Source organism: Cydia amplana, chromosome Z, assembly GCF_948474715.1.
Source record: "Cydia amplana chromosome Z, ilCydAmpl1.1, whole genome shotgun sequence".
Classification (NCBI taxonomy): Eukaryota; Metazoa; Arthropoda; class Insecta; order Lepidoptera; family Tortricidae; genus Cydia; species Cydia amplana.
Genome location: NC_086096.1, coordinates 17032349 through 17045155, shown reverse-complemented (window position 1 = coordinate 17045155; position 12807 = coordinate 17032349). Strand labels below are relative to the sequence as shown.

The following is a 12807-nucleotide window of genomic DNA, read 5'->3' as shown; positions in this document are numbered from 1 at the left end:
GAAATAGAAGCAAGTAAAGAAATTTAATTAAAATAAATAATTAAAAAATGCACACTTACTTTAAACACACTATATTTGATAGAAGTACATTAAGCTACTTATTTCAAGAGACATAATTCAGGGCCATGATGGTGGGTCGCATTCCTTTTTGTTGGGACCGTACAAACAAGACTTGTCTCTGTAATTGGTCATCCTCAACGTCTCCTGGTCGTCCACAAACTTGCCAATCAAGAAGCCAGTTAATGGAACTGCAAACCAGACATAGCGGGTCGTGATACCAAACAATGCCATTTTAGATTTGTTTCTGCACGGCCTTCCACTTCTTGGTGTGACTATAGTCCAGCCAAATAAGAGTCGCAGTGAGAGTTGGGAATGAGATGCTCACCAGGTTCCTTTGAAGAAACTTGAGTATCGCCATATAACTGTAACAACAAAAGTAGTTTACCTAAATTAGAATAAAGATCATTTAGTGTATGTAATATGGTCATAAATTAAAACGATGAATATAGACGATGTACATGAAAAATGACGTTAATTTGTACATTTATTTTCTTGTAAAGATACATATGAAATAGATGTAGCATACTTGACTTCATTATATAATATTGTGCAAGAGACCTAAGCCATTCACGAAATTTAACATACGATTAGAGTTAATTGAAAAAAAAATTGGTAAACAGAAAATAACTAATACGATATATATATATATTTCTGCTTTGTAATAAAGAATAACATCAATTTAAAACGTTCGAAGAATCTAGAATTTAAGAGGTTACAAATCGATTTTGCTTGATATAATTTTAATACGATGGAACAGAGCAAATGAATGCAGGTAATTTGTTATTCTAATAGTTAGAATGTAATAAAAACTTATATGCACAAAAATAACTCACTTAACACATGCGAAACTCGCACAGAAAAATCTATAAGAGCTACTTCACAAGTGCAAAAAAAAGACAGCAAAGTTTGACGTTTATGCGTTTATATGATTTTGACATTAGCTACGAATTTGACGGATTGGAACTATATTTTTCTGTTCATTCAATGAGAATAAAGGCTGTATACACAGCTGGTGAACAACTGAATATACAAGGTGGCCCATTTAGATCGGTCAGTATGGGAAAATCTGAAACTATAAGACATACGACGATCTCTTCTTAGGAACCATGTCATCGATTTTAGTAACAAGAATAACTGCATTCATACATTTAAAAAACAATGTGTACTCAGCTCGGGAATCAAACCCGGACGTTTTGAAAAAAAAAACTAAAATTATTTCTATTTAGATATCGATTGTGTAGGTCTTAAGCAGTAAATGTTACTATGAAACATGATGTCTGAAATGAATAAAATGCATTGTATTCATATCCTTTAATTTATTTTAGTAAGTTTTCGAAATGGCCACCATTTTTTCAATACATTTTACATTAAAAAAAAATTAAATGTATGAATGCAGGTTTTCTTGTTACTAAAATCGATGACATGGTTCCTAAGAAGAGATCGTCGTATGTCTTATAGTTTCAGATTTTCCCATACTGACCGATCTAAATGGGCCATCCTGTATATTATATATATAGCTGGTCAACCAAATCTTGTCAGTAGAAAAAGGCGCGAAATTCAAATTTTCTATGGGACGATATCCCTTCGCGCCTACATTTTTCAAATTTGCCGCCTTTTTCTACTGTCAAGATCTGGTTGACCAAGTACCTATATATTATACTACTCTTTAGTAGGATGCCTCTTGGGCCCTACAAGTCCTGCAAGCCCCGCTCACCGCTGCAGTCCGCAGCGCAGAGGGCCTACCGCGAACCACGTTCGACGTGTTACCTCCCTGTCAGTCTTACGTACGAATTTACAAGTGCGACAGAGAGGCAAGGCGGTAGGCGCTCAGGATTGTTTGTGGGTTGACGTCCTGCGTAGCGGACTGCCGTGTTTGAAGTATGACAACAGTGCGCGCAATTTTTTCGAAATTTATAAAGAAAATCACTGTTTGTGGGACCCAATCACTCCAACAAACAATGGAGGAATAGGCATTGCAACAATTATTACTAATACTTAAGAAATATGACGCTCTCTGGCGAATTTTTAAGCAGTTTCTTCTCCCACACTCTTTTTAGGGTTCCGTACCTCAAAAGAAATAAAAGCGGCCAAGTGCAAGTCGGACTCGCCCATGAAGGGTTCCGTATTTAGGCGATTTATGACGTATAAAAAAAAACTACTTACTAGATCTCGTTCAAACCAATTTTTGGTGGAAGTTTACATGGTAATGTACATCATATATTTTTTTTAGTTTTATCATTCTCTTATTTTAGAAGATACAGGGGGGGACACACATTTTACCACTTTGGAAGTGTCTCTCGCGCAAATTATTCAGTTTAGAAAAAAATTATATTAGAAACCTCAATATCATTTTTGAAGACCTATCCATAGATACCCCACACGTATGGGTTTGATAAAAAAAAATTTTTGAGTTTCAGTTCGATATATGGGGAACCCCAAAAATTTATTGTTTTTTTTCTATTTTTGTGTGAAAATCTTAATGCGGTTCACAGAATACATCTACTTACCAAGTTTCAACAGTATAGTTCTTATAGTTTCGGAGAAAAGTGGCTGTGACATACGGACGGACAGACAGACGGACAGACGGACAGACGGACAGACAGACAGACAGACGTGACGAATCTATAAGGGTTCCGTTTTTTGCCATTTGGCTACGGAACCCTAAAAACGGAACCCTTATAGGATCACTCGTGCGTCTGTCTGTCCGTCCGTCTGTCACAGCCTATTTTCTGCGAAACTACTGGACCAATTAAGTTGAAATTTGGCACACATATGTAAGTTTGTGACCCAAAGACGGACATGTAACGTAAACGTTTATAATTTTAACATAAATGGTTTAGCAGTTATTGAAGAAAATAGGCATAAAATGACCATTCCCCCCCCCACCCCTTATTCTCTGAAACTACTGGATCTAAAATTTTGAAAATAATTCCAGAATAGGCGGTGCCAAACCAACAGAAAACCTTCTTTGCTGCCAAACAGAATAAAAAACGAGTAGTTAGTAGTGCAAGAAGCTTAAGGTACTTAAAGGAAAAAGTCACATAAGGACCCGTCTTAGACATAGCGATAAATATTGCGATTAAATGATTATATAGTAGTTTATGCAACAGTGATATAATAAGGGTTCTTAAAATTCAAGGGTCGAAGTTACAAAACGAGACGTAGTCGAGTTTTGTAAAAAAAGACCCGAGAATTTTAAGAACCAATTATGAGCTGTTGCATACATTACTTTTTCTATGACAGCTGCAGCAAAAAAAAAAAAAAAAAAAAAAAAAAAAAAAAAAAAAAAAAAAAAAAAAGATTATTAAAAAAAAGTTATTATTTAAAAAAAATGAGTTATTATTTAAAAAAAAAAGAGTTATTATTTTAAAAAAAAAGAGTTATTATTTAAAAAAAAAAGAGTTATTATTGTAAATGAAAACATACCTCTTTCAATCAAGATGATCGGAACTTGTATCTTTAAAAAAAATAAAGCAGTTGTATTATACTCATAAGATGACTGCTAGCAGTCATCTTATGAGCCTATAGACAAAGCATTCAAATGACATTGCTTTAGATATCACTGTCAGTCATTTAATTGACACATTTAAGTGCTGGAGTAGAAAAAATGATTATGATTATGATTATTGTCATATTATAAGTCAGCGGTGTTAAAAAGTGACAGTTATTTTTTTTTTTTTTTTTTTTATATGGCATCGCGCTCCTGGCGCATTCAGCCAGACGAGTAAAACGGGGAAACGGAATTAAAGGATATTATAACGGGTAAGTCGGAATTTTGGAAAAGGATCAGGGAAAGGTAACGTGTAATAAATTATAGTTTTATATTATGATGTGAAAGGAATGAATATAATATTTTAAATATATCTGGAGAGGAATCATTAATATACAGGAGTGTTGTAATAGATGTGGGAAACGGAACTTTCAAATCTGACAGCTGTCGTAATAATATAGAACGGTCATATAGAGTACAAGTACATGCAAAGCATGGTATAATAATATACTCCGCCTGGTACTCTATTCCGAGATTCGCGAATGACCTAACTGGCACTTGCCTACGTCATCATGCTGTTTACAGGTTCTCAAACTTTAAAATGTGGGAGAATTTTAACCAACAGTGAAAATTATTTTAACGGCATTAATTTTAAGTTATTCATGTAGAAACATAGTAAAATAAAACAAATCTATACTGCACTTTTCACTCCTACTCTTACAGTTCCGAATAGAGCAGCCAACCATTTTCGTAACAAAACATTAATTACGAAGCTTACGACGTGAAAAGTTTGGAAAACACTGCGACTGCTGACACTGAGCGAGAAGGAAATAACAATTAACACGCGTTCGACAAGGACGGTCGGTCAGGGACAAAATGGCGGATTGTCAAATGTGACAGCGCTATCCTGTGTTGCCAGTAGTGTAAACAGAATTACCCGAACGTCTGAAATTTTTTTCGTGAATCGGAAGATATTGCTAACGAATAATTAAAAATGACGTGTTATTGTAAAATTTAAGATAAAATACATATAAATGAAAATTATTAAATTATAAAGAAATAAATTAACTTATTAACCATAGATATAATGTACCCATGTAACATGTTATGTTGAAATAAAGTGGCAATGTTATTGTGACGTAGGCAAGTGACACTCTGGGAAGAGAAGACCATGTTTTATTAGACCATGATGCAAAGAATATATGATTAAGATCAGCGGGATCAGCTCCACAAGTACACGCAGAACTGGTCACGCGATTTAGTAGTTTCAGGTGTTCCGGTGTACATACGTGACCCAATCTCATTCGAATTAACATACTAGTTGCAGGTTTTGGCAAAGAGATTTTAGCAAACCAAGGTTTGGCAGGAATTGATGTTTGAATGCTCCGATAATGTAACGCAGCGGCCCCCGCACCAGATGTCCATAATTTCGTCCAATCCTTTCGTAGGTATAATTTAGGCAGTGCCAACAGATCTTCAGCAACATTCTTAAACGGAAACATATCCCCACAACTGATGGCATCTCGAGCTATGTCATCCACCCTTTCATTACCCTTAATCCCTCTGTGCCCAGGGACCCAGGCAATGGAAACCGAATAACCTTTGCGGTGACATTTTAACAGTAGGCTACGGATTTGGTAAATAATTGGGTTATTAGATTTAGATTTGAAAGGAAATTTATATATTGCCTGAAGTGAACTTAGGGAATCTGAGAAAATAATTGTTTTTTTGAGATGCATTATAATGATGAACTCTATTGCTTTCAGGATTCCAAAGCACTCACCACTGTACACAGAGGATTCCGGTGGCAACTTTATTTTTTGATAAATATTAGATTGGGTGTGGAGAACACCAATGCCAACACAACCATTGTCTGACATCTTAGAAGCGTCTGTGTATATATGATCGGCACCCAGGCCATCTGTTCCAATGAATCCCAGGAATTGTTGATTTTGTTCAACATCATTCTTGGAGACACCAATATCGAGGAGAACCGGAGGAACAAGAGTCAGAGAATCATATTCATATTGGAAAATGGGAAGTGTCGAAGAACTAACAGTGGAAGCTGATATAGATTTAAGTTTTTGAAAACTTTTGATAAAGCAAGGAGGACTCTTGTGTTTCCAATAGTTAGAAGTAGTTATTTGAAGCAGGAGGTTAGACAAGATAGTCCAAAGTTGGTGATTAGAGAATTGGGAACAACGGAAAATAAACCTATCACAAAGATATTGGCGTCGTAAATGAAGAGGAGGCTCAGCACACTCAACTTGCATAGCATTGATAGGACTCGAATTCATGGCACCACAAATCAATCTCAATGCTTTGGATTGAATACGATCTAGTTTTTGAAAGCCAGCTACAGATCCTGGCTCTAACAAAAATGTCCCATAGTCTAGAATACTTCTAATCAAGGCATCGTACATTAGTTTCATGCAAAAAGGATGTGAACCCCACCAAACTCCTGAAACGCACCTGAGGACATTAATATTTTTTTCACATTTAGAAACTATGTAATCACAATGTGGAAGACCCGTTAATTTATTATCTAAAATAACACCCAGGAACTTGGTTTTATCTTTAATGGAAATGGAGCTGTTATTAAATTGCACATTGATTGGAGGAGGAAACATTTTTCTAGTAAACAAAACTACAACACTTTTAGGCACTGAGAGTTCCAGACCATTTGAATCTAACCATAACTTCAATAAGCCCAAAGAACACGTGACGGATCTACTGGCCTGTTCAATAGAAAGGTTTGGGGAATATAATAATAAATCATCAGCATATTGCAAGACTGTAACAGTGTTATTTAAGGATGACTCTAAATCAAATGTGTAGATATTATATAACAAGGGACTTAATACAGATCCTTGTGGAAGCCCTCTCCACACTAAACGGGAAATCTTATTGTAGTCGTCTATGAGAAGGCTAATTGACCTTTCTGATAAAAGGTTTATTATGAAATTGCTTAACATTATTGGTATAGCTAATTTGTGAAGTTTTGCTTGTAACACTGAGACTAAGACATTATCATAAGCGGCTTTTATGTCTAGAAAAGCAGCTACAACAGACTCGTTTCTAGAAAATGCCAATCGAATATCTGAAATTAAAATACCCAAGCTATCATAAGTAGACCTACCTTTTCGGAATCCAAATTGACTATGAGAAAGTAATTGATTTTTTTCTACAAAATATTCTAATCTGTTTTTAACTAAATGTTCTGCTACTTTAACAAATACTGAGGAAAGGGCAATCGGACGATATGAAGAAACATCTGACACTGGTTTGAAGGGCTTTAAAATAGGAATAACTATTTGAGATCTCCAAGAATCAGGGATTTTACCAGACTGGATAACAGAATTTATTATATTTAGATAATAAGAAAGAATACCATCACTGGCTTTTGCTAAAAAGGAATAAGGGACTCCATCTTCCCCAGGTGAAGTATCTTTTAAACCACTTAATACAGCTTTTAACTCCTCAATTTTAAAAGGCTCATTTAAAGTATTATAACAGCAAGTGTCAAATGAAGAGGCAGCAGGGTGAAATACATATTCTTCGGGCACGGATGCAGGTGCTAATCTGTCCATAAACTGTGTAGCAAGGTTAGGAGGAAGGATCTGTCTAGGGGACTCATTGAAAGCATGTCTAAATCGTTTAATATTATTCCATACTATGGATGGTTTTACGCTAGGACTTAGAGACAAACAAAATCGCTTCCAGCCTTCGAACTTTTTCTTTCGTAACAATTTTTTAGTCTCACGAGCAACTTGCATGTACATCTCAAAATTTTCATTTGTCATAAAATTACAATATTTTCTTTCAGCTTCCTTGCGGTTTCTGATTGCTTGAGAGCAATCATCATCCCACCAAGGCGGAGAAGGAATTTTACCAGATGCACTGTTTTTTACTGGGAAAATTTCATCAGCTGCTTCAATCATTGTCTGGGCTAAAGCAACTGAGCAACTAACTACATTACTATCATCTATGGTTGGTAAACATAACAATTTCTCCTCTACACGGGTTTTGAAAAGTTTCCAATCAACATTACTTAAATTATACTTAAGCCTAGGGCTCGGTTTTGGAGATGGTGGAATAGAAGATGGAAATGTAATAATGATAGGGTAGTGGTCACTCCCATATGTCGACTCCAGAGTGTGCCAAGTGAGAGAAGACGCCAGATCGACTGAACAAATTGACAAATCAATAGCGCTAATTGACTCTGTTGGAGCTGTTCGGCGGGTTGGAGATCCATTGTTTAAAACACAAAGATTGTGTTCGTCTAAGATATGTATGAGACGATCTCCATTATAATTAGACAATGAACTACCCCAAACCTGGTGATGTGAGTTAAAATCTCCTAAAATTAAAATGGGCCGAGGAAGAGAAGAAATTATTTGTTCAAGCTCAACAAAAATGGATGATGATGGATGTGGAATATATACAGAAATGATACAGATGTTATTTACAATGGCAGCAACAATTGAAAAATTATCGCTATGAGATGGAAGATGAAACGGTGAAAATGATATGGAATTTCTGACGAGTAGAGCTACTCCGCCCCATCCGCCAGGACGGTCCTCTCTGAGACATGAATATCCCGTAGCTCTAAGAAGAGCTCCAGGCTTGAGCCATGTCTCAGAGAGGGCAAAAACAAACGGTTGAAATTTATTTAATAAATGAATTAAATCTTGTTTTTTATTTATTATACTTCTGCAGTTCCACTGCATAATTTTGGCCATTATTTTTAATAGTTAATACAAGTTCTTCAAGCATGGGGGCAACGTGGGACGGTATTCTTACATTAGGCTGAGATAAATGCTTAATTAATGCTTGGATTTCCTCAGCTACTGATACATTATCTTTTTGAGACTCCTGCTGTAGTGCACAGCCATTTTGAGGAGATGGAATGATACATTCTTTAACTAAAGCATTATGAGCTGCTACATCATACCCTATTATGTGTTTTTTTACTGTACGTGGTTTCAAAAATGTTGTCTTTTTATAACTATGTGACTGCATTGTTGTACCCGGGGCTGGAATATGGACACTGCGGTGTAAATTTGACTGAGACTGTGGAGGTGATTGTGTCAGAAGGACGTCAGCAAATGATTTTGAAACAGCTGGATGTAATTTAACAGCTTCACCATACGAAATACAATTGTTAGCCATAGTTACTTTAATATCCTTCTGTCTCTTATGCTCCGGGCAAGCCCTGTTCGTGGCGAAATGAAAACCATTGCAAAGGCAGCAAATGGCATCTTCTTCCTCCACTGAACAGGTATGACCGGCATGCAATTGACCACACTTAAAGCACTTGGGTCTGGATCTGCAATTAGTTTTCGTATGACCAAACTTAGTGCAGTTGAAGCACTGGATTGTGGGAAAGATATACAGTTCAACAGGCAGCGAGTTGTAGCAAGAAAATACCCGTTTTGGTAAAACTTGACCATCAAAAGTTAGGACAACTGTTTCAGAGGGTTGCCACGAAACGGAACCATTAACTGTAACTCTATGGTTCAAGCGCCGAACTTTAAGAACTTTTCCGCACCCAATAGGCACGGAAATGTTAGACACTATTTCCTCCTCGGACCACTGCGATGGAATACCACGAACTAAGCCCATGCGTGTTACTGTAAACGACGGTATGTATGCTAATAAATTTTCTTTGTCAAGTTGAGGATTGGTCACAAACAAATTAGCATCAATATGATTTGCAAAAGCCATAGAAATTCGAGTCCTACCAATACGTTTCACACTGCCATTTATTATATTTTTGAAGCCGTTTTTTACTAAGAACCTACCAAAAGACACCGGGTGCAGGGACGAGTTAGGCTCAGTATGTTTTAATTGAACGTGCACCGTAAACGGTGCAACATCAGATGATGAAAATAAATTTCTGCCAACTTTTGGTGTTTGAATATCAGAAACTACTTTATTTGTGTTTGTGTCAGGATTTGTAATAGAACGAGGTTGGGTCTTCTGTACAATTTCACACTCGCAAACATATTCCCCAACATCATTACACTTTCTCTTTTTTTTACACTCTTTGCACCTCTTGCTTCTATATACTTTTCTTTTCAAATCATTCGTATTACTTACAACAGATGTATCTGTGTCCATGCTGGATTCAATTTCAACATTAATAGCAACCTGGAGGTTTTCCCCTCCAGGGTCGGGAGGATCATCCTCCCCCATTGTAAATAATTACAAAAGACTTACCTAATATGAGTGAATGTTACAATATATACAGAAAACAACAATATTTACATGAAATACTATCTAAAATATATACAAATTACCAATTCACTGATCTTAATCTTATAATAAATTGAATTAAATGAACGAGAAACCAAAACACACAACCGCCACGTTTCACGTTTCCCGCGCTTTTTTCGACAGTTATTTTATCAAGTGAGTAAAGCCATCCATAATACGCCCGCACTGGCCCGCAGGGAAGGGAATACCTATGTCAATTTAAGTAACCGACCTATTATCGAAGATGACGTACCTACAAATTGTAACATCGACCGAAATATAATAACGACGCGCAGAAACGTATCAACAAAAGATAACAGAATAAAATATGGCATTGAGGCGGTTTATTTGGGACGATTTTTATTTTGTTGTCGTTATTTTTTTTATATTTTCGTCAGATTTGGATAACATTTGGTGAATAGATAGAGTTCCCTGTTATTTCAACAAGCGCTGGTGGCCTAGCGGTAAGAGCGTGCGACTTGCAATCCGGAGGTCGCGGGTTCGAACCCCGGCTCGTACCAATGAGTTTTTCGGAACTTATGTACGAAATATCATTTGATATTTACCAGTCGCTTTTCGGTGAAGGAAAACATCGTGAGGAAACCGGACTAATCCCAATACGGGCCTAGTTTACCCTCTGGGTTGGAAGGTCAGATGGCAGTCGCTTTCGTAAAAACTAGTGCCCACGCCAATTACTGGGATTAGTTGCCAAGCGGACCCCAGGCTCCCATGAGCCGTGGCAAAAATGCCGGGACAAAACGCGAGAAAAAAAAAAGTAGTGCAAGAACTAAGTTAGACTCTAAAATTTTGGTTTGGCACCGACTTCAAAAACGAATTAATTACCCGGATGGCTATTAATTTTCTTATTAAAGTCCGTCAACCAAATCTTGTCAGTAGTAAAAGGCGGCAAATTTGAAAAATCGCGGGTTAGCAACACTGTGTTCGAATAATTCCAAAATGCGTGTCATCTGTGTTTTATCTGTGGAATGTGGATCGTGAACGACAGCCGTCACCTTATTTGTTTTCATTTGGTTTTCATTCTGAATCGTTTCTGTTTCAAGAGATATTTCTGCTGTCACCATTAAATACCAATACATTAAATAAGAATAAGCAAAGCTAAGGGGCCTACAATGTACAATCATGCTCGTTGATGGTAAACATTACTAAAAATTGAGGTTATGACAAGTACATACTGGAAGAACTCTTTCGAACTTTTAAGATTATGTTCAGTTTTTTTGTTTTAGGGTTAAAAGGCATAAATAAAATTAAAACGTATGCCTAAATCTATCCAACAAGACCATAAATTGTGTCCTGGAAACCGTCCATAGGCCCACATGTCTAATAATTTCAGCAATCAGTTGTGACTATTTACAAAGATGCAATAATACTACAGAGTATTATGCTTGGTTGAAGTGACCCGGTAACATTGGTAACTTCATTATATTTTTTCAATTAATGACCTGAATTATAGTGTAAGCTAAAGTGACCCTTATCTTATTTACCTTTAAATTAAATAAACACCCAAATATCAGTTGTTTTATTTTTAATATGTAATCCTATTGTACAATATATACCAATCAAAAAAATTACACAGGTATGTCATATTCATCCAGAAGAGTACACTAATTTACATTAACAAGTGGCATATTATATTGTAAATAACAAATATATGCACTATCTAATAATCTGCATTTTGATATGATTTTATTTTAGTAAACATAGAAGACATAGATAGGGAACAAAGAGAATATAAGCACTACGATAGGCAGTTGTTTTTGATATCTTCAAATTTGTTCATCATTTTGGTTAACATTGTTTTAACATCGCTTTTAAATTGTCCGTCCATGTTTCAAATTTTTTCAATAAACCGCGAGTGACAATTTGAATTAACGTACGCAGGGCGCGCTCAGCGGAAAAAAAAATCTTTTGGTTCGATGTACATTGCTGCTATTCTTAGCGCAATACTGCTCTTTGAGTGTTGCCCTACTTTAGTTTGCTTTACATTGCTACTGACAAGATTTGGTTGACGGACTATATTAGGTATTAAAATAACTACTTTTTGGCAGAAATTTGCTTAACGACGGGATAGGGACTGGACAAGGATAAGGGTGGGGTATATAAAAATTATTTTGCGCTTTTTAGTGGGTTGATTTTTTGAAGGCGGTTCCCTTTTTTTTAAAAAGAAATATAATTAAGTTATTTTGGTTTTGTTTCTTTTTTCTTAAAAAGATATTATATTAAGTTATTTTGTTTTGGTTTTCTTTTACTGACAAGATTTGGGTCAACCAAATCAGCTATAACTATAGTTGGTTTGTAGCATTTGTAGTCGTGTAGAAGGGGCTTTAATTTAAACAGATAATTTAAAGCAGCAATACCAGTCATATTTTGGCAGGTTGGCACTATTGCTGGGTGAGTCGACTCGACCGACTGCTGCCTCCTTGCGAATGCGAACCTAGCGAAACGAACGAGACACGAGCAGCGTTGCCAGATGGTCACAAAAGTGACATTTTTCGTGACTTTTCGACTTCTCGTGTGACATGTGCGTGACTTATGATTTTGAGGCATTTTTTGTGACTTTTTAAGCTAGTCGATTTTTGGACAAGTTTAGTTTTGCAATTCGTATTATTTAGGAATGCTCCCAAGTTTACTAAGCCCTTTAAATTTGACACTTGCACTGGCCCTTGACGTTACATCAACAATCATGTTTATATCATAGTCATAGCAAAATGAGACTTGATACCGTGACGTGACGGTGTTATATAGTTTGATAGTTGTAGTTTCTTTTAGTAATGATTCATTTCTTTTAGTCTGTATCTATACCTACTACTCATTGTACTGCATCAGTTATTTTGAGATTTTTGAGCGCTTATTAATTTTATCCGGGGGTAAATTGTTTACGCATATACGACTCCACACTCGCGTTCGCGCTTCCACACCGCGATTCACGCACATAGTCTGGAGGAGGCTTAAACAGTGTAAACTTTTCTTTCGCATTGACT

General features: G+C 36.2%; 1 protein-coding gene and 1 long non-coding RNA gene across 2 annotated transcripts; one reads left to right on the top strand and one right to left on the bottom strand.

The window, feature by feature from the left end:
• Positions 1-55: 55 nt before the first annotated feature.
• On the bottom strand, positions 56-937 carry LOC134661710 (uncharacterized). The gene is made up of 2 exons (XM_063517882.1): positions 894-937; positions 56-422 (listed from the first exon to the last, which is right to left on the bottom strand). Exon 2 carries the CDS (start codon positions 289-291, stop codon positions 118-120), a length of 174 nt encoding a protein of 57 aa, XP_063373952.1. The 5' UTR covers positions 292-422; positions 894-937; the 3' UTR covers positions 56-117.
• A 3830-nt stretch (positions 938-4767) lies between these two features.
• Positions 4768-8244, top strand: LOC134661270 (uncharacterized). Its single transcript, XR_010097945.1, has 3 exons — positions 4768-4907; positions 5317-6989; positions 7377-8244. It is a non-coding gene; the product is annotated as an uncharacterized LOC134661270 (long non-coding RNA).
• Positions 8245-12807: the final 4563 nt, after the last annotated feature.